This window comes from Acipenser ruthenus, chromosome 9 (assembly GCF_902713425.1).
Source record: "Acipenser ruthenus chromosome 9, fAciRut3.2 maternal haplotype, whole genome shotgun sequence".
Classification (NCBI taxonomy): domain Eukaryota; kingdom Metazoa; phylum Chordata; class Actinopteri; order Acipenseriformes; family Acipenseridae; genus Acipenser; species Acipenser ruthenus.
In genome coordinates, this window is record NC_081197.1 from 39,020,604 (window position 1) to 39,042,865 (window position 22,262).

At 36.2% G+C, this 22,262-nt stretch overlaps 1 protein-coding gene across 2 annotated transcripts; it reads right to left on the reverse strand.

Annotated features, from left to right (window-relative positions):
- Nucleotides 1-3,305: 3,305 nt before the first annotated feature.
- Nucleotides 3,306-6,048, reverse strand: LOC117405570 (terminal nucleotidyltransferase 5C-like). 2 transcript variants are annotated; one of them, XM_059029962.1, is made up of 2 exons: nt 5,967-6,048; nt 3,306-4,639 (listed from the first exon to the last, which is right to left on the reverse strand). In XM_059029962.1, exon 2 carries the CDS (start codon nt 4,612-4,614, stop codon nt 3,457-3,459), a length of 1,158 nt encoding a protein of 385 aa, XP_058885945.1. In that variant the 5' UTR covers nt 4,615-4,639; nt 5,967-6,048; the 3' UTR covers nt 3,306-3,456. The 2 variants fall into 2 exon arrangements, with proteins under 2 accessions (XP_058885945.1, XP_033864625.1); XM_034008734.3 differs by having other exon boundaries at nt 5,897-6,033.
- Between the last annotated feature and the right edge of the window lie 16,214 nt (nt 6,049-22,262).

Sequence of the window (22,262 nt, forward strand, 5' to 3'; positions counted from 1 at the left end):
GCTAGGGTGGGGGTTGAAGGGAAAGAGGATGTTCAAGCTAAAACCACAGGGATTTGTCACCTTTCAAGTTCACACATTGCACCTATATCCCCCCACCCCCATTCACATTTAGAGAAGGGCGACACCGATGCAACTGTTAATGCGTCAGAAAATCTATACAAGCTCTTCATCTTTCAACAAAAAAATGGAAGTGAAACAAGAATCCGAATCCACATGCAGTGAAGCCAAAAGGTAATTTAAGACACCCTATTCTGTACTACAATCTGTTTTAATTTACACTCGCCTTCTGTCAAACTGACCAAATATTGAAATACCATATTAAACCTTTTTATTGCTTGAAATGAAATCTGTTTTTACAATGCATGTCGCAGGAATATTTAGTCTTTGTTTTTCTCCATTCATGGGGCAAAAATCTAGGCCCATTATCACCTGCTCTTTCAAGATGCTCATCGTCTGCTTCCCAATATTTTAACTATAATAAACTGTACAAAGCTCCACAGAACCTGAATCACGTTTAACTTTTTTTTTTTTTTTTTTGGAGACAGAAGATAAAATCAAGGAAACCATAGGGCAATCTTACTGAAACGGCCCTCTCAATTTTTTCAAATCAGCATCTTCTGTAGTGTACCAATACATAAAATGTGGTAGATCATTACAGATTACACAGTGCATCATAAGTTAAGGGGTTTATTTATTTATTTTTTTTTACAGTCCTGTAGAATAAACAGCATTATATTTAAAGAAAAAAAAAAACGGTGAAAGTGTAAAACAAAGATCTAAGCAGATTGTCATGTTAAGATTAGATGCAGTTTTTTTTATTCCTCCCTGCTCCCACCAGAGAAAAAAATAAAGCTATTACATTTAGTATACAGTACAGTGGTAGTCAGTAGGCTTGTCTCATTCTTGGTTATAAAAAGCTAAAGTACTTTTAGTAATAGGCTGTTTTGGGGGAAAAAAGCAACTGTTGTGTTTACTTTAAATCACATTACTCTGCCAGGATTCTTGAAACCAGAATGACACGTTGAATGTTAACTGAACAGTAACTTAAACAAGTACTTTCAATAATCCAATACAGGTTTCCCCATGGAGTGCGAATCAAGAATGTGACAAGCACTATATTTCAAGGTACAACTTACAAAATGCAATAGTTTTAGTCCTTTAAAATATCCTAACTTAGGGAGCAAGAACATCACACACACACACACACCACAACATCAAAACATACAAATAGGGCAGAAGATTATAAAGAAATGAAGTACTAAAACCAAAAAGCGCTCCATTCCACAGTTACACTTTATAAAGTCAAAAAGCTTAATTTTGTAACCAATTAGACCTGAACTGCAGGACTGTTTTGTGGTACATTTGTAGTACTTACAAGGAACATGATTACTCTGGGAATAGATGCACCTAGAAATGGAAAAGTATTACCTGCTTTACCCAGGATATGCGTATTTAATGGTTTTGCATTACAAGCAAACTAAAAAGACACTTTCGAGGAGAATGCAAGTCCACAACACAAAATCCAAATGTGCTACTGGAAAGCAGTTGTTTAAATGTTTCCAGGATGGAGCATTTCTATTTTACAAGTCAGCTGTTCATTAAAACTTGATTTAAATTTACCTATATACACACACACACACACACACACGCTGTTAGCACACAGATAAGGTGAAACACGCCTACAGATTTCAGATAACCCTGAATAGCATTTAAATATGTGATCCCTCTGTACAAAAACAATTTTGAAAAAAATAAAAGCACTCTAATTGTTGAGAGCTCATAGTAGCAATGTGAATAAACAGAATTGAGCAACGCTTTTTTTTTTTTTATAAATATCAAAGTGAATATAGTATGTGGTTTACAGAGGATTCACAATTTAACAAAAAATATATTACACACATATCAAAACCTAAACACATTTTCATTGATACCTCAGGTCATTTATTTTTTTTAAATCTATAACTTAAGTAAACATTTAGGCACTTGAATTTTATTTGTATTCGGAATATTGCAACTTTACTGAAAATGTAACAGTACAAAAGACTCAACCTTACATATTACAGGTTCCTAATCTACAGCTAACTGGTTAAAGTCCATTGTGCTCTGACCCAGGTACATGCCAGTTTTCTTCCACAGAAGTCTACAGTGACCCGGTCATTAAGTATATAGCTCTCCAGGAGGGTCAGCAACCCCATGTTTAACCAGATAACACACCATACACTACACTCTTTCTGCATGCTTGATCCACAACTGAAAATGCTAAAAAACGCTCACATTCAGCACACTCACTGACTGCCGCTTCTACGAATCTGACAAACAGAATTTCACACAGGCTAACTGGCTTAATAAAAATCCAGGAACTTAAAGTAAAGCCCACAATACCAGCTAGAACTAAAAGGATGCATCAAGCGTAATATATATATATTTTCAGTAAAATTGTACCACTCCTTAACTATTCTATAGTCTGTAATGTACAAACGAACTTTAAACAGAATTAGAAAAGGAAGCTAAACAAGTACTAGACCGAATTATTTTAATAAATCTGTAGGTGGAATTACAAACTACATTGCTCCAAATATGAATTTGCACATCTGAGTAGTAGTTACTTTTACAATAGCCCCTCAAGGGGGATAAGCGTGAGGTGGGGTGGGGGCATGGGTTGATTGCCAGTAAAAGGGAATAGCAGAGAATAACTCTGTTTTACAAGGGCTAGTAGAATTTATGAATCTTTAAACTTGTCTGCAGCACTATCCATGTATACAAAATAATGGATTATACCATTTAAATAAATAAAGCACCAGTGCCTAAAGGGTCTGCCAAGCCCAACACTTATGCTGTTACCCACTGTACTTATTTTTTTTTTTACATAAATAATTTCACCCACACCTATAATGCATTTGTTCAAAAGTTATTGTGCAAAAGCTGTGTGCAATATTCACCAACCTTTTTTTTTTTTTTTTTTTTTTTTTTTTAAACCCCACTTATATAATTTTTTTTGGTGTTGTGTGGATAGCAATTAATAAAACGCAGGACTTCATATCCAACAACTTTTAAACTTATTTTTTTGATCCCCCCATCCCCTCCCCCCCCCCCCATCCCCTCCAATTAATCTTTTTTGTTATTTTTCAATTCAAAACAGGATTTATGGCCATAAACTATAAGCCCCTCAAAAAAGTATTCTGAATTTGTAGAGTACATCTGCAACACAAGCTAGGTAAAGGTCATTTTGTACAGCACACCCCCACCGAGTAAAGAGTTCAAAATGTACTTAAATGTCTGTAGGGGCCCAAGAAAACTAAAACAGCAACTCAAAAGAAACAAAAAAACAAGCCATCAATTTCAAAATGTTGAAATTATTGTCCACTTTATGATTTACTACTTTCGTTCAAGTGGACAGATACCAATACGTTCAATTCTTGGACCCTTTATACCCCCACGAAGTGCCTTTGCACTTGTTCAACTACATGGCAGCCAAGTCGGATAAGACTGGTTGCAGGAGGCTATGTAATAATTACTGAAGTTCAAGTCTCTGACATAGGGGGCTGGCTGGTAGTAACAGGTGACACTGGATGCATCAGGTATGGCGTTTTGCTCAGCTAGAACCCGGAAGGCAATAAGAGAGATCAAGTTCAGAGTCTGCCTCCTCTCATGTCCCATAAGGCACACTGTGCTCTCATTGACAACCCGGCGCAGGATCAGGAGGTAATCGTACTTGCTTTTTTCCTCACCAATAAAATGGCTCTGCAGGTAGGATTCCAGCTTCCTCTGTTGCTCCACAATGTCAGGGAAGTCTATGAAAAACCGGGAACACATGTAGCGCTCCAGGCTTTTGAATTCCTCCTCATCTGTCGGCTTGAAGTCCCTGACCAGAAGATTGCAGTATTTCAGCAGCCCACCACCACGGATTTCCTCAGGGTTCTTGGTGGCTATAAGTTTGTTCTTCAGATGGTCCAACGCAACCTCAAAGTCTCCGTACACACTCTCCCCGATTACAGTTGGATGGAAATGCTTTGACATGGGGTTCTCTGAGCAGTCGTAATATAAGAGCAACGAGTCCAGGATTATTTGAAAGGAGTCAACACTAAATTCAAACTGCCGTCGGATTGAGTCGACAAATTTCAACTCCACGTTTCTGCCATTGTTGTTCGACAGGGAAATTAAGCTCCAACGGTCCAGTTCTGTGGAAACTTTCACTAGTTTTTGAACATAAGCCTCTTTAAGAGTCATGGACGTAATTTTGTTCTTGTTCACCCCTTCTGGCAGGAAATCTAATAGTGCGCTCAAAACTACATCTTTGATAATCTTGAATTCAGTCTCACTTGGGAGATCCACCCTAAAGATTAGATCCAGGTCCTTGTAACACCAGCCATTGTCTTCCACCAAAACATGACTGGCAGTGGACCCATTTAAACAGATATCTCTGACTTTAATTCCTGTCTCGTCCAAGCGGTTTCTGACTATCTGGACAATGTCCTTTAGTCTTATCTCCAGAGTAGGGAAGTTGCCACGTCCATGAACAGGGACAGCCTCAGTCAGCACCTCATTTAAGCGGTTAACTTGTTCCCAGCTCAGCACACTACGGGACCTGCATTCAAGGATTGCAATTTCTGCCATTTTAGTGTCTTGTAGGTTCTCAAATCTATGGGGGAAAAAATAAAAAAAATAGTTAGGATACAGGGTAGAAAAGAAAAGTTACAAACACAGCATAAATATGTAGTACAAACAAGGTAATGATGGTCTGAAAGCACAAGGGCCATGTGGAGAGTGAATTATGACAACACAAACTGACAGTGTACATGAGGTCAATACCTGGAGCCAAGCATTACAAAGTTTAAGGCAGGCAATAAGGTCCTATATCGCATAGTAATTCAAGTTCTTCCAAATAAAACGTGACTATTTAAGATTCAGTTTAATAGGCACATTAATTACAGGATAGTCATTGCATGACTTTTACAGAGAAAGTTTAGTAAAGAATAAATAACTGGTAATATCATATACAAAAACGCCTTTAGACATCCGATACATTATAACATGTATTAGCATTCAAATAAAAAATTACAACACACACCTCCCAACAGTACCATATGCCAGCACTACATCCCAACGTTGTGGAGAACAATCAGATATGTTTGTGTTAAATAATCCTGAACAACGTACATAGGACTAAACACGTTTTAATATCACCGACCTGTTACTCATCCTGTATAAAATACTAACTCCAACGGAAAGTTTGTTTTTTTTTTAAATGTATTTTAGTAATCCAAAATTTCACATAGCGCAATTTACTATATGTACTTACTATCTACAGACAAAATTAGTTTGCCACGCTTTTAGAAACAGTTATTTGAAACTAAAATGAGAATTTACAACAGTGGTGTAGAATTTAACATGATCTTGGAAATGTATTTACATATCGGTAAAACAATTTCCTTATATTCAGAAAGCCAGTTAAGCAAACGTAACAAAACGTGTGCTGAAGCACCACTTGCATCATTATGTTTTTAAGAAACCTTAACTTAAACAATTAAAAACTGGTCTAACTTTAATAAAAGTTAGTAAAGCATACCACAGAAGTACACATCCATATAAATAACTCAGGATAAAGAATAAAATGTATTTTTATTCTTACAGATTATGAGAATTTTTAAGCAGTGATATTATTAAAATAGTTTCGTAGTTTACACCTCAACTTAGTAAAGCACACCTGGACGTGATAGCATGAAACAATTGGAAGCACGCGCTTGTTTACATTTTGTCCTAACCTTGTTTTAAAAACACTGCTACAGTATTAACAAAAATAAATAAATAAAAAATACCACAAAGTGTTTACAAGAATGAGAAACCAGCAAGCGCATGAAACCTAATATACGTAATATATAAATAAAAATATACCTACTGGCAAAATAAAGATTTTCCTCTAAACACAATCAACTGTCAAAGATAAAACAAAAACGGATTATACGCACGTTCAGATCCACATTTCACAGCAAGAAATATAACTGATGTGTTCTGAGCCGCTGGGAAACTATTTTATACACCTAATAACTCACTGAGGAATCCCGTAGAACATGCCTTCCACCGATAGGAACTATTTTTTTTTTTGTTTTACTTCTTTGAAAAAGAAAAATAATAAATATATTTATATGTATTCAATGTATGTGCTTCTTTTTTATAACAGGCGTTAAATAACAGCAAAAAGGAGACTTACTGCAGTAATATTAGGTTAAATAGAACTACTGGACACTAGTGTTGGATATCCCTCCGCTGTTTGGCCGGCATTCAAGCCCCTGATTGGCAGTAGAGGTTCCTGTGTTGCCAGGTAGCAGGAAGCTCTCAATTCAAATACAATGCCACGAGACATATATCAGAGTAGAGGGAGCGATTTTTCAGATACATTTATCAGAGTTTGGCTATATGATTGGTGTTATTATTATTATTATTATTATTATTATTATTATTATTATTATTATTATTATTATTATTAATCATGTATGTGCCTCTATATACATTTCATGAAAGAGAGAACAAGCTCGTGCTTACTGTAGAGATCATCAATACTGATACATATTAATATGCCGGAAGGGAAGCTTTTTTTTTTTTTTTTTTTTTTTTTAATTACACGATGCAGCTTTTATCGCGTTGTGCGTTGTACCGTAACAACATTATTTTTGCAGTTAACAATTGAATTAATTCGGACAAAATATCGTCGTCTGTCGTTTTTTTTTCAACACAGGTAGATTAAATAAAGATACATTATTTTAGGTGGAAAACAAGTAAGTACATTTTAAATGGTTGAAAGTCGTACTGGTAACGAAAAATAAACAGGACATTGCAAATTACCGTTCGCAAATTATTTTGCTTCTATATCTATTGTATCAATATAGCTCGTAGCTGGTGTCTTCTGTGCTGTGTCGTAACAGTCTTTAATCGCGCATTGTATCATCCCCCACCATTGAAGGTATACCAATTTTCAAATCATTCCAACAAGTGATTTATAAGTTATAAGATTTGCAAGCTTCTATTGAAACAGTGAAATAGTTAAGTAATTTGAAGCATTAGACCTGCCAACCAAGCACCTATCTATCAATACAAAGTACAAGTACAGATCAACTGTCTTGCCCATTGTGACTGAAACTGGCATACAACATGGAGATGATACATACCAGGAATAATAAATAAGTGACATCCCATATACACAAAAGTGTGGGCTAAATACAAAAAAAATTAAGCACACAATTTGGTCAAACTACAGTACATTTGAACAAAACCATTATAAGGGGAGGGGGAGGAGTGGAGAGCGTGCAGAAGGTGGTGGAAGTGTAGTACAATTAGTTTTAAAACCACCTACTCCATTAATGCCCTTTAGTATTGCTCATTGGACTTCAACCAAGAACCTGCCTGTTTTGTGTGCTCTTACCGCAATAGGTATATGTACTGTCAAGGGTACAGCCAATGAATATGTAATTTGCTAGCTATTAACTGGCAAATTAGGCTGATTCATATACAAATTTGCAAGCACTGCTCTTTCAATTAATAAGCAAGTATAAGCTGTGAAAAAAAAATCCAACCATTGTAGCTTACAACAGAGTGAAAACATAGAATATATTGCAGTACATACTGAATTATTATTGTTATACTATGTACCAGTAGTATGTCTGGCATTCCGTAAAACAGGGGTCTCCAACTCTGGTCCTGGAGAGCCCCTATCCAGCAGGTTTTATAGGTGTCTTTACATCATCAGTGGCTAAAGATCTGAAACACCTGTTAATCTTGACTAATTAAGCCAATAATTGGTTCAATTAAGTAACTGAGAGATTGGTTGAAATGAAAACCAGCAGCCACAGTAGCTCCTAGGACCAGGGTATGAAGTAAATACTAAATGAGCTGTATAACTAATATACTCAAATTACCAAAAAAAGCGGATAATAGACAAAAGTGAGGTGAACAATTCCCTAGTGAGTGAGAAGGAGGGAATTATAAATAAGAACCCCCCCGACTCACTGTGAATTTTTTTGAATCAATGCCTCGGAAGCAGCATTGCTTATATAAACAATAAAGAAGTTCACCAAAAAGTAACTTCCAGGCCCTGGATTGAAGATTCCTGGGGTTGTTTTGAATGCATACTGTAGGTTTAAGCAGGTCACAGCAAACTACAATTCTGCTCTTTGCCTTTTATTTAATAATTAATAACTTTAATCTTGTTAGGCTCTTGCAATTTCTATATCTGAATGGGTTTTATTATAAATTAACATACCTAACTATGTGCTTGCATTTCCAATATGAGGGTCGAACACTTACCTTTTGACTTGCTGATTTTTCTGAAGAAACTTCAATGCTGCATGCTTCTGTCATTTAGAGAAAAGGAAGTGCTGCGTGTCTTCAGACTTTTAATTATTGTTTTGCTGGCTGCAGTTTTCATGTACTGCTGGGTGCTCTTTTTTCCTCCCTGTGTCATTTTCTCTGATCAATTCAGAGAGAACGAAGAACCTTGCCTTTGCAGAAACCAACCTTGCAGCTGGTGAGTCATTGTGAAATCTCCTACCCTCAAAGATGACACATGACCAACATGCTATGTTAGGGAACCCAGCACTGCAGAAGCTAAAAGCTATATATGGTGAACTCTCAAGGAATAAAGCAGTTTATTCTTTTTGTGCATATCTCATATCCTGTAGGGAACACATTGTTTCTACTAGTGGGAGAGGAGAACTTCCCAGTTAATGGAACATTAGTTTTTGCCACTCCATAATTAAATTATACTTTGTTATGTTTTGAAACAAAATGAAAAAAACTGTTTGAACAGTGATTTTAGGCATTCTTATCAACCTTCCTATGAAAACTGTAATATAGGGTAAAATAGATTACCTCACAGTTAATTATTGAGGGGTTGCAGTCACATGACCCCAGCAGGTTATGCCACCATACTAGTGAGTATAAGTGTAACACACTTAATTGTATAACAGATTTTCCAGAATTATTTATGTGAAATCATGGAACCATCAGTTTATAACATATTTAAATGCACAATAATGAAAACTGCATTCATCTACATGTAATTTCAGGCTACTTGGAAACTTAACAGAAATCGTTATGGACCATATTGTGAATGCTGTGCTCATTTTTGCAGAGCGTAGTCCTTTGTACAGTCTCTTAACCGTTTAGCTGTCACTCGCTGAAGTTGATTTTACAGGAACAAAAAATCTACAGATTCCGTTTACTGATGCTTCATATAACTTTTTTTTTAATCCCCATACAAAATTATGAAACCAAAAATATCATATACCTTTTTTTTATTTGCGAAAGATGTTAAACGTTTACATGCAAATACTATATCATTCATATTAGTACTGTATTTTTAAACAAACTATTGAAAATGTATATTTTCGTAATTGGTAACATGCAAGTAAGTTTTCTTAAAAATAAAAAATAAACTAGAATGGTGTTTACAGAGCAAATCATGTCAAAGTGAGCTCGCTCACCGGGGGGCCACAGTAGGGGTCACAAAGTCCAAGTATCTGGCACTTATCACTATATCTTTCTAATTCCTATGACTGGAGGTGAGAAGTGTGCTCTGTTGTTGCAAATACATTACATTTTGGTGTGGAAGATACCGGTTTTGCATCAGCCGCCATGGTTGTTTTGACCATCTGTGATGAAGGAGGTCATCATCACCCATAAATGCTCCCCTTTACACTGCCAGTATGGTCGCGCCGTGCTGTGATGATGTCACATGAAAAACCTCAACTGACTATTTAAAGCTGTCCTGATTATTAATAACTAAATACCTTCAGGATAGTCAAAAATAAGTTTGAAGTGTTATGATCATTGGGGAGCCTTACAGAAGCCATATGGATCCAGCACAAGCAAAGCATATGCTCCTAACACTATTTACATTGTAGTTAAATCATTAAGCCAGAAAGCTTTTCAGACAAACACGTTTTTCAATATTCATTTGCTGATATTGTTTGAAAGAAATATGTTGCATAAGAAGAAAAATGTTCTTAAGCCCCTTTAACACTGGCATGCTCTTCTCGGGTCTCGACCCGGTGGTATGTGGGTTGGCTTCTTGAAGTAGCAGGGTCAACCTAGGGTATCAGAAGCAAGCACACAATGCTTGTACGCAATGCCCCAGCAGTAGCAATGTTCACATGACCACGTTTTCATCTGTTTTTAATCTGTCTCTGCACTGGATTGACATCCTGTGAAATTCAGCTTCAGCCAGCCTCTCGCAAATTGTTAGGAAGACGTGCTTGTTATGAACGCTTCCATCCAAGCTTCTCTGGATTGAATCGTCGGCCCAAAGAGCAAATGTTTCTTAATCATTCCACGCCATCCCTGCAGCAATCTGGTGTGTCTCAATCAGCATACCGTGAATAAACAGAAATGGCTCGCAAGGTCAGGGCTGGTTCTATAAACAGTGAGAAACACGAAGGTTTACATGCAAGGTCAACAGGCTGTCCTGATCCCTGTTGTGTCTCTCCCCTAATAGCTAAACCTGCCTGGCTGAACACAGTTCCCTATATGCTCCAGACTCCACCCCACCAATCCTGCAGTAGCCAATCATTTAATTGATTGGGCTACTGCTAAGCGGTGAAACCTGGAGCACCTCTGCCTCTGTCATCTTCAGGATGCCTTCCTTAATAGGCTATGAACCTAATGCTAGTGCATCCTGACAAAGGCAGGTAAGGTAGCCTAAACAGCACCACCATCTGTCGGCAGGCCAGACTTCACTCTCCTGCGCAACCTTTTTTGCTTAAAAATAAGTTTTAAGGATGTGATGAAAGACAGAAATAAAATATGTATTAGAAAACAAATACCATTAATCATACATGGGGGATCGAGCCCTCTTACTATTAAAGTAGCCCGTTTTTAGGACATGGTTTTCAGGTCTTTGATCAGGGGAGATCAAAGCATTCCTTTAAGTAGAGAATTCAGTTATTAAGCAGTTGCACATGTTTTATGTATAGAGGGAATATGTGTGTGTGTGTGTGTGTGTGTGTGTGTGTGTGTGTGTGTGTGTGCCGGGGGGGGGGGGAGCACCAGGCAAAAAAAAAAAGTGAATCCTCTGGGGACACAATAACCCCAGGAATCTTCAACCCAGGGGCCTGGAAGTTACTTTTTGGTGAACTTCTTTATTGTTTATATAAGCAATGCATTGATACGCGCATTGTGTACTTACGTCTGTCATCCAGGTCAACCTTGCTTTATCAAAAACAACCATTAAAGCTAAAACAAGCAACAACCACATTGGTAGCAGACAAACACAGGGGTAGCTTTTTTTTATTGAATATGGCTTAAGAAGACACACCCAAGCAAATGAAAAACTGATCGGAAACAGACTTTGGTTGAAGCAAATGAGACAGCAGACATTTGTGTGTTTAGTCATCCTCTCTCAGTTCTTACTATATATATATATATATATCACTATCCCATGACTAACAACATTTTGCAATTGCTGAATGCCATGGAAAGTTATCCCTTCATTATTTAATTTTGGAAGGGATATGCCAAATGAATCCCTTTGAAATTACATATTTTACAGTCCAGTCAAAACCAATTGTTTTATTCTTGTTCTTATGTGATGTCCCTCTGTATGAGACTCCATATTTTGAGCTGAGCAGCATAGGGCAAAATTCAAATACAATTAGCATAAAAAGCACCCCAAAAGAACCCTGAAGAAGTTTGTCTGACTATATAAGCATTCATGCTGACATGTGTTTAAAAGAGTTGATATTTACACAAGACTTTTTACTATTTACAGTATATACATAATAGTATAGAATAAGAATTAGCAATGAAATGTTCAATGAAAATTTGATAAGCGATTCTCCACATATATGCAAAAATGTTAATCTGGCATAGAGATAGATGAACGGACAGACAGACACCCCTGTATATATCTCCAGAAGACAATATGCTCAATAACTTAATAATAGTAATACCGAGTTTCATTACAACGCAGACCATTACGCAGAATTATATTTATTTATTGCTTTTAACCAGGATTTTAAAAGTGCTATTGTTTGCTCTACATTCTTTTCTGTGTCCTGATGATAAAACAAAATGTGAATGTAGTTATGCCATCCAGTCTGAGAAAGAAAGAGAGGTAGTTGGAAGTGCAGTATACTGTACATTTTTATACTGTATATAGGCTCCTTATATAGCAGTCATTCAAAAATATGAACAAAAAACAACAACAAAAAAATTCTTTTGTATAACATTCTCACTGTGTTTCCTGCAGCATAATGAATGCTTTACATTAGCTTTTTCCATCATTCAAGTAGGTCTATTTGTATGTATATATATATATATATTTTTTTTTTAATACAGTTTTACCTCTTTACCATGTTGTACTCCAGGCCCCAAAGCACACTTTTACCACTATTATCAGCCCACTCCCATAATGCATTTCTACATAATTTCCTTACATCGATCTAGATTGGCTGATCCACACACACTTCAATAGTCTCACCCCTGGAATATACACTTTTACACAAACATTAGTCTTTAGCCCTTAGTCTTTTGACTTGTGTTTTTCATCATCCAGCCATGTGAACATGGGCATGGTACCATAAAGACACTTCTTGTTTAGCTGAACCCTTTTGGAAATGTGCTTTGAAAACTGCTGCTTTCAGTCTGGTCAAAAGTCATGACTAAAATAAATGACTAAAAACATCCTGAATTAGTTTTCCCCCCAGTTATGAAAATGAATACAGTATGTTTTAGTCTACATATTGTCTACAGTTGAGTTTCCCACAAATACAACAATACTTTCCATAGAGATGAGTGTTTTTTGAAAGGGGGGCAGGGGGAGTTTGTGTGATGCATTACTCAATCTAAGTCAGTGGTTTCAAATCCTATGAGGAGTGTCCAGTGCATGATGAATGTGCTGAGTTTCCAGATCTCAGTCATGCTGGGGAGGGCTTGTGAGAATCATGAAATGCAACACACAGTGTAATACTATAACCCACACTGCTTAAGTCAGCAGACAAAAAACAGGCTGCAGTTTTTGGTCACGCAGGTATAAGGATTTGATGCTTTACTGTCGTGTTTGTGTGTATGCCCTCGGAGTCATGACCTTCTGGGAACTCCTTTTATTCAGAAGTAATTTACCTTACCTTAACAGGATTGTTATAATTGAACTGGTTACTAAATAGGAATGGAATAGATGTATAACTATGCATTGGGTATGAATAGTACAGTGCTGGGCTATTTAAACCAGTAAGAAACCAGAACATGTTTGTAGTTAGAGTTTAGTGTTGCAGAACACTCCATATCATTTTGCAGCTTATAGCTGTTACTGTCACTTAAAAGCAGCTTTCAAGGAAATGACAGCAAGGGTCTAATCTGTTTGTGGTAGATTTAAGTCAAGGCCTCACAGGTCAGACAGGTTACTGACCTTGTGTTTGCAGGTTAGATCTTTGTCATCTCATTATACAAATATCTCTTTTTCTTTTTTTTTCTTTTGGGGGGGGGGGCAGTTGTTTATTAACAATAAACATATACTGTAACAAAATCAATTTCATGACCAATTATTAACACTATCAATATTATCATTTGTCCTCCTTTTCCTCTGTTGAAAATCTTCTGGTTGTACATGAATATGGGGTATTCTGATATTTCAAAGACACAGTTAAATAAAAGTTGCACATTGCTGGTATCTGACAGTCTCATGTTGTAGCTCCAACTCATTCCAATGATTTTGTAGCAGTAAGATCTTTTGACCTGCAGAAAAGGTGCCAGGATGAAGCAGTTTATCACTAGTGTTGTGTTTCAAATATTTTCAAATCCTGAATTAAGAGAAGGGAGCAACAAGAAGCTTCTCAGCAAGATTCTTGTCCGAAGTTAAAATGGTAATCTAAATAAACTAGGGCTAAGTACATTGAGTTGGCAGCATCCTATCTAAACATTTGCTGTAGGTACAGGATTTAAAACCTGCTGCTCCCATTTGGCAAGTAAAAGGTATACTATTATTTAGTACAGTATGAACATGCAAATTGATGATATTGTGATTAAACTTTGTCTGACTCTCAAAATGACTGTATGCATACATATATACTATATGTTACAGGGGATCTGAAATTAGGTAACATGAAATTAACATGCAGAATCTGGAATCCTAAACAGTGTTTTCTTCTTACTATGTGTCCTTTTTATCTTGGAACTATAACATTTCACTGATTTGATAATATGATTGATCAGATGACAATTAACAATTAAAAGGGGTTGACAGTCTGAAAGTCTGCAGCACCATTAAAGTGAGTTTAGAACTACAGCACATGAAGTCATTTGAAACCACGATGCAGCAGTATTTTTAAATACCTGCATGTCCCACATTATGGTATAAAAAAACATCAAAGCAACAAAAGATTATTTTGTTCAACCGATGTAAAGTGGGAACCGCCATAGTTTAAATATTAAATTACGACAAATCCTGTCATCATACTTATATTTAAAGATAAAAAAACACTTTTAGAGATGTTTTGTCAAAGTCCTCTTCCTTTAATGATTTATACAACAGCAGTATGTACTGTAGAACCCTCACCATTTGAAGAACAAGCAGGGCATTGATAATGTTGCTCGAACTAATTAGAGCTAATAAGATGACTGGTTAACACTCCTTTAAAGTTATTAAGAAATAACTGAGAAAATCTTTAAACATGAATAAAGCAGGAGTTCGAGTTTTGTGTACATGATATTAACATTATAATAATCACATCTGGAAGAAAACAACATTCAAAACAGCTTTTTCTGTTCTATGTAATTTCTGGAGTTTCTTCATTATAATTGAAGATATGGATGAAAGACACTAAAATAAATAAATAGAAAAAATTATGGCATCTAACCCTTTGTTGCAGATTGATGTACACGATGTCAAACATTAATGAAGAATCTGATTGGTTGATTTTATATCATCTGGCTGTGTGGGATTGTGGAAGGGTGGTGGGTAATTCACTGACACAGGACACAGAGAAATGAGTCTGAAAACACCGCACAGTAAAGTCTAAAAGTCTTAACTTAATGCTTGAAAGAATAATCACCATTAATGGCTACCTGGTTATTATTATTTATTTCTTAGCAGACGCCCTTATCCAGGGCGACTTACAATTGTTACAAGATATCACATTATTTTTACATACAATTACCCATTTATACAGCTTTTTTTTGTTTTTTTTTAACTGGAGCAATCTAGGTAAAGTACCTTGCTCAAGGGTACAGCAGCAGTGTGCCCCACCTTGGATTGAACCCACGACCCTCCGGTCAAGAGTCCAGAGCCCTAACCACTACTCCACACTGCTGCCCTAAGTATAAGCAACATGTATTCCTAGTCTGTCACCTGATTATTAAAACCAAATATATCCCTCAGCTTTCACTAAGACTGGATTTGACTTAATTTGACTTAGTTTCATAGTGTATCCAGATCATGTTCCCTCCTGCAACAGTGCTGCCGGTTTTCTGTTCCTCCAATAGCCATTGATTTAATTCAGTAACAAGTCTTGTTGCAGAAGTATCATGATCTGGATACACTTATGCAAAGTCTTACCCCCTTTGGAAAGATACACCTGTTGACATTATGTCTAATACCCATGCCTACTTGTGTATGAAGTAAGTGTAGCATTTACAGGCTCACATCCGTGCAAGTAATCCTGTTAAATGTCACTGAACTTCCGACAACAAGGTAACATTTTCCATTGTGCAAAGCAGATAATATCAAGGTTTCCAATGAACAAATCAATAACTGACATCTGGTCACACTATAAACCTGCAGTTTCTGAAGTCTGGAATAGCTGACTTTTTACATATGAATTGTAAGGGGTAGAAAGGGAAACTGGCTGTAAACCTGAAGAGTTGATCCTCTGAAGTATAGTAAAAAAACACTTTGTTGTAGTTAAGCTGCTGTAGATACACACTTACCTAGAGGAGCTTAACAGACTGGGAAAAAAATCAGCATAGAAATATACATCAGAGGAAACTGATATAGAAATATACATCAGAGGAAACTGATAACTTTAACATAACAGAGGCAGAAGTGTTAAAGGGACTAGGAGCTCTTAAAATAAACAAATCCCCTGGGCCGGATGAGATCCTCCCAATAGTACTCAAAGAAATTAAAGAAGTTATTTACAAACTGCTAACCAAGATCATGCAACAGTCTCTTGACACAGGGGTTGTACCGACAAACTGGAAAATTGCAAACGTAACACCGATCTACAAAAAGGGAGACCGAACCAGGTAACTACAGACCAATAAGCCTGATTTCTATTCTATATAAATTTATGGAAACTATAATAAGATCCAAAATGGAAAATTACCTATATGGTAACAGTATCCTGGGGGACAGTCAGCATGGTTTTAGAATAGGGAGATCGTGTCAAACTAACCTCCTTAATTTTTTTGAGGATGCAACATCGACAATGGATAATTGCAAAGCATATCACATGGTTTATTTAGACTTCCAGAAAGCTTTTGACAAAGCCCCGCATAAAAGATTAATTCTCAAACTGAACACAGTAGGGATTCAAGGAAATGCATGCACATGGATTAGGGAGTGGTTAACATGTAGAAAACAGAAAGTACTGATTATAGGAGAAACCTCAAAATGAAGTGTGGTAACCAGTGGTGTACCACAGGGATCAGTATTAGGTCCTCTGCTATTCCTAATCTACATTAATGATTTAGATTCTGGTATAGTAAGCAAACTTGTTAAATTAGAAAAGTGTAAGGTACTGCACACAGGCAATAAAAATGTGCATTATAAATATCATATGGGAGATCCTGAAATTGAAGAAGGAATCTATATCTATCTCTCTATCTATCTATCTATCTATCTATATATATATATATAAACACTTTCATTTTAATAAATAAAATAAATTGCAAAAACATTTTTATCAAACCTTTAAATTAAGGACCTTTCTATAATAGAACATTTTAGAAATGCACTTATTTTTTCTTGGTCATCAAACAATAAGTGCATGTCTCATATTATTCCCTGTTAAATAACTGAACAGGAATCACTTTTGAGTACAACGTGCTCTTAAATGCTAATTTCTGAACACTGTAATTAAAACGTCCAGCCGTTACCTCTCAAGCTGAACTGTCATGCACAAAAAAGACAAATGCGCACAATACAGAAGGAAACAAGAGCCTTGCATAAGTTACTTTTTTCACTACTACAACCAAATATAACTTGCAAAATCATATTCAGTTGGCTTGCAACACCCCCCCCCCCAAAAAAAAAAAAAAAAAAATAAAATCGCCACTAACCAAAAAAAATATATATATATGAAAATAAATCCATCATCTGCAGCGAAATTTGAATCAGTCAAAATCCTTTTTTTAATTATTATTATTATTATTATTATTATTATTATTATTATTATTATTATTTTCCAACAAAAAAATATTCTAGTGTTATTTAAGACGACTGTGAACGAAATATTTTAATAAATCAATACCGGTATGTAACAATATGTATCAGTTTGATTAATAACTTGATTTAGTTAATATTGAAACATACACCAAACTATTCAGTATTTTAAATGTTAATAGCTAATTAGTCCCAAAAACGTATTCATCATAGGTATCAATTGCATTTTTAAATGAATGTTATCAAGTACAAAAGTTCGTATGAAATCATTCCTTCAAAAGAAAAAAAAAAAACTAAACATTCCAGCAACTAAAAACTGAGCCCTTGGTACAAATGCATTCAAACTCCTGTAGCTGCCTTTTTTGTTCTTTACTTTACAAAACGTATTCTTTGGTAGCAGATTCAACATATGGTAATTTTACTAATACTTAACACACTTTTTACATCTGCCAGCAGAGCGATCACATGACCTTAACACTGCCCTATTGTCAGAGCTCTTACAGGTAGGTAATCTGTTAGCTCTGATTTGTGAATTTCTGCTTTGATTGACAGTGCGCCAATAATGCCGTTACAGTTTATTTTTCTACAGTTACTGTTGCCGCCGGCGCCAGGTTTTCGCTATTAATAGAAAAAAATACATAGAATGTCATTGCTTCCGCCGCCCACCCAGGACTGTGTCGCGACCCACCTTTGGACCGTGGGAACCCAAACCCCTGACCTAATGTACCCTCAGGGAAATGAAGTGCATCAACCTAAAATAAATCTAATTGAAGTTTTGTTCCAAACTGAGTACAAATCATGTGTGATTTTGGGGGAATTCAATGTCAGTTTCTAACTGCACAGGTTTATGTTTTATGATTTCAACTTTGGTACAAAAGTCAGGCCAAGTAGCAGGGTCATAAAAATCACATAAAGGTGACTGGGTACCGTGTTTACAATACATGATTTAGTACCTTGTATTTGCTGTTGTTGTACATTTCCAAAATCCGATGTCGCTGATTCACGTCTTTCCTCTGGCTCAACTGCGGTTTATTTTTCGTGCGAGGAGGAGGTTGTTAGTCCCGCTGCAGCACTGTACTCCCATTTGCTGTTGTTGGCCCCAAACCATTTACTGTACACTTTTTTTTTTTTTTTTTAGCATTTTCTGCTTCTTTTGGTTAATTTCTAGAGGTCTTTTCTGCTCTTTTCGCTTTGAACAACCCGACTTGTGTTTTGATGGCATATTCGCTGTACCGTACGTTATGTACTTATTACCACAACTGTGTTATAGTTTACTTCCACCGAGCGCCTTTTTTTTATTTTTTTACCAGGCAAGTCTATTATGTAAAATTGAGGTGTGATATAGGAGTTCGCACAGAGAATTAAAGTTGACTGATAGGCCTATGTGTTTATTTTTTTCAGAAGTATTTGTGATTATATACCTTGTTAGTAAACTGTTTGTTATTATCTTTATAAACAGCAGCTGTGAAAGAAATGCACCCCCCCCCCCCCCCCCCATTATGAAGTTTCACGCTGAGTCCTGTCTACGTAGCTCTGATTTGATGTGTGTTTTGACTGAAAGTATAACTGCCAAGGTTTATCTTTGAACCACCTTGAGAACAGTTTTTTGTTTTTGTTTTTTGATAATGGACTTCGGAAAAAAAAAAAAAAAAAGGATTGGTATGGGCAAATATATTATAGAATATCTTTGGTATGGGCCCCAGCAGAGGATGGACCCAGGTTCAGTCACATCCCCTGACGCCGTCCCTGTACTAGGTAATAAATCCTAGATAGACCAGGGTCTCGATTAGATAAAAGGGCATTCACAACAGAAAATAGGAGGCAGTTTTTTACACAGAATTGTGGGAGTCTGGAACCAGCTCCCCAGTAATGTTGCTGAAGCTGACGCCCTGGGACCCTTCAAGAAGCTGCTTGATGAGATTCTGGGATCAATAAGCTACTAACAACCAAACAAGCAAGATGGGCCAAATGGCCTCCTCTTGTTTGTAACCTTTCTTCTTATGTTCTTATTAGTAGTCACATATCCCTCCACCTTGCAGACCCATCACAGTGAATCAGTATTACAGTGCTATGGCAGGTGTTTCATTTTTATTTGTCTACGTCCAGCAATATTGATTTTTATTGATTAGGTGGTAAAGGCAGACTTTCCGCTCACTCATTTAGTTATATAGTTCATCTAAGAACCTTGAGGTTATCTTTTGCAAGGATTGTGCAATGGAAAAACATGTTCAGTGACTGCAAACAAACTGCATTTTCAAAACCACACACACACCATTTCCTGCAATTCAATTTCATCTGAAAAACCCTTTCGTTAAATAAATTAGAAATTAGCTGAATTAGAAATAAAAATGCATCTATAATTCAAATGAACTGGCTATCAGCTTGTTTGTTGTTAACCAATCGCTTTTTTGTTCTCTGTTCAACGTAGCTCCTGTGATGCTTCCACATTCATTGTGTAGCTATAAAATGTGCCTATTTTCTACTGACTTTCCACTTAAAAGTACATCCCTTCTGCTCATAGTTCAGTCCCGCCTGTGTATTCTTTTCCTCTGTTTGGTTAACTTGGTTAAGACATTCTTAGCACAAGCTATTAAGGGTAGCAGAATCTGGGGATTTAAGGGAAAAACTGTCCATCTGTACATATGCCACATGTACATTACATGTACATACAGTGGCTGTAGGCCATGTACTGAGAACAGCAATTTGTTTGTTTTCAGTTAAGAAACATATTTGAATGCAAACATGCATTTATATTTTGTCTTCGCAAAACAGGCAACAGAAAAATTGACTGAATTTATGACCTGAATTTATGATAAAATTACGATCATGGTTATGCTTTACATGATTTGTTAGTTCATCTTGTAAATATAATTTAAACATTGGGATCTGCTTATGGACTTCTATAATAGGCAATTTCAAGTTTGGGAATCATGCCCAAATTAAGTTCCCCAACTCAGTTCCAACTGTTACATTAGCATGAACAAGACTGCTAAATCTGTGTTTACAGCTGTTGCAGAGCATGTATGATTTAAAAGCAAAACTGACTGTTGGTACAGAGCTGTATTTAAATAGTCTAGTGCATGTAGCCACTTCAATTCAATTGTTAATGGCTTTGATTAAAAATGTTTAAATGAATTACAGTGGAAGTGTTTGTGAGATTTATTAGCTGAAGAACAAACCACTGCTGGAAGAAGTGGATACCTCCTACTCCAGAAACCCAGTAATTACCAATGTTATTTTGTGACACTGGTTACACAGTAAATGCCTACAGTGAATGTTAACCTGTTGGAAGAATTTACTTTAAGCAAAAGCAATTTTTTAAATTTATTTTATTTTATTTTATTTTTTGTTTACAGAAGCAAAACCAATTCAAGGAAATACATATTTGTTATGTGGGCTGTGCCATGTTTTGTGTTGTTGTTCAGATTGCGCAGTATAGAAGGTGTACTGTACACTGGGTTAAGATTGCTTTCTTGTGATCACCCAAAGTGCCTAAAGTCAGGTACAAGCGCACATAGTACATTATTATACCTCATATTTAGTTAAAAGAAAGGCAAGATACACATGTCTTTTGTTAAGCATTTAAATTGCATTCCAGAACAATTTTACTACCACTTCTTTGAAAAACAGGTTGTGTCTGTCTCTGGACTTCTGTCAGCTGATCGAGTTGTTTATCAATGCGGAGCAGGTCAAAGAGGAAATGGAATGTTTCTGTGAGCCAGTTGCTTTAATTGGTTGAGAGGGTGAAAATTACATAAAAATAGGATGAAACATGTTTAGCGATAGAGCAATGCAGCTTTTTTATTTTCATTTCCTAAATAAACTTTGAACAGGTATGTCTTTCGAACACATATAAAGGTGACCTGAACATCCAGTACATCCAGTATCTAAGTTTCCATTCCAGGCATTCCAGATAACAAAGAAGGGACATTTGGGAAAGAAAGTTTGGTTTCCACTTACTAAATCCACTGATTGATTTCAATTCACTCCTTCACCTATTAACAATGTTGATCAATACCAGAGAGTAGACTTCAATGATGTTCATTGAACCCCACCCCACACAGTGCATTTGTAAAGTAAGCAACACTGCTGGTAAAGTTTAAGCATCTTATGCAGGCTCAATAGCATGCAGACAAAAAATGAACACAAAATATTGGTGTGTGTTGTCACCCCAGAAAGCTGCAAGAAAAAGTAGGTATATCTACAGAGTAGTAAAAAAACATACATTTAAACACGAAAATTCATAATAGTACTGTGTATGTCACCTTAAAGTGGCATACTATAGTCTCATGTTTAATTTTGTGAAATTGTTAATATAACCTTTTAAAAGATAACAATAATTAAGTCAAAATCCGTGGTTTGTTGTAGTCTGTTGATAGTTGAGTAGCACATGACAGTTTTTTTTGGTGTCAGTTTCAGGTTTTTCAATTTGAATTTGTTTCTTGGCAGTATTTTCACACCTGCTTTTAGCGAAAAGCTTGTGTCAAGCATCCTTATTTGGACGGACAGGTAATAAGGTATTTAACTGGGCAGAACATCAGTGACTGATAGGAAGTGTTTTGCATGTTAATTTGAGGCAAATCAGCCACAATTTAACGTGCAAAACAATTACAATAATACCTATCCTATTGAAACCATCACTTCTTAGGCAACAGACTTAACAACTGTGAGCCTTTCTAAGCAAACCAACAAGATGGCCTCCCCTACAGTATACAGTTTACAGATGAACCTAAATGAATGTTATTACAGGTAAAATTTCATGGGAAATTTTCAGAGCTTATTTTTCAAACAATAATCTGGGTGACATTTTTGAAAACATAAATCAATAATAAAAAAAAGGTAAATTGATAAAAAGAAAAATACCCGACACATTGCTGCTTGCTGTCATAACCCA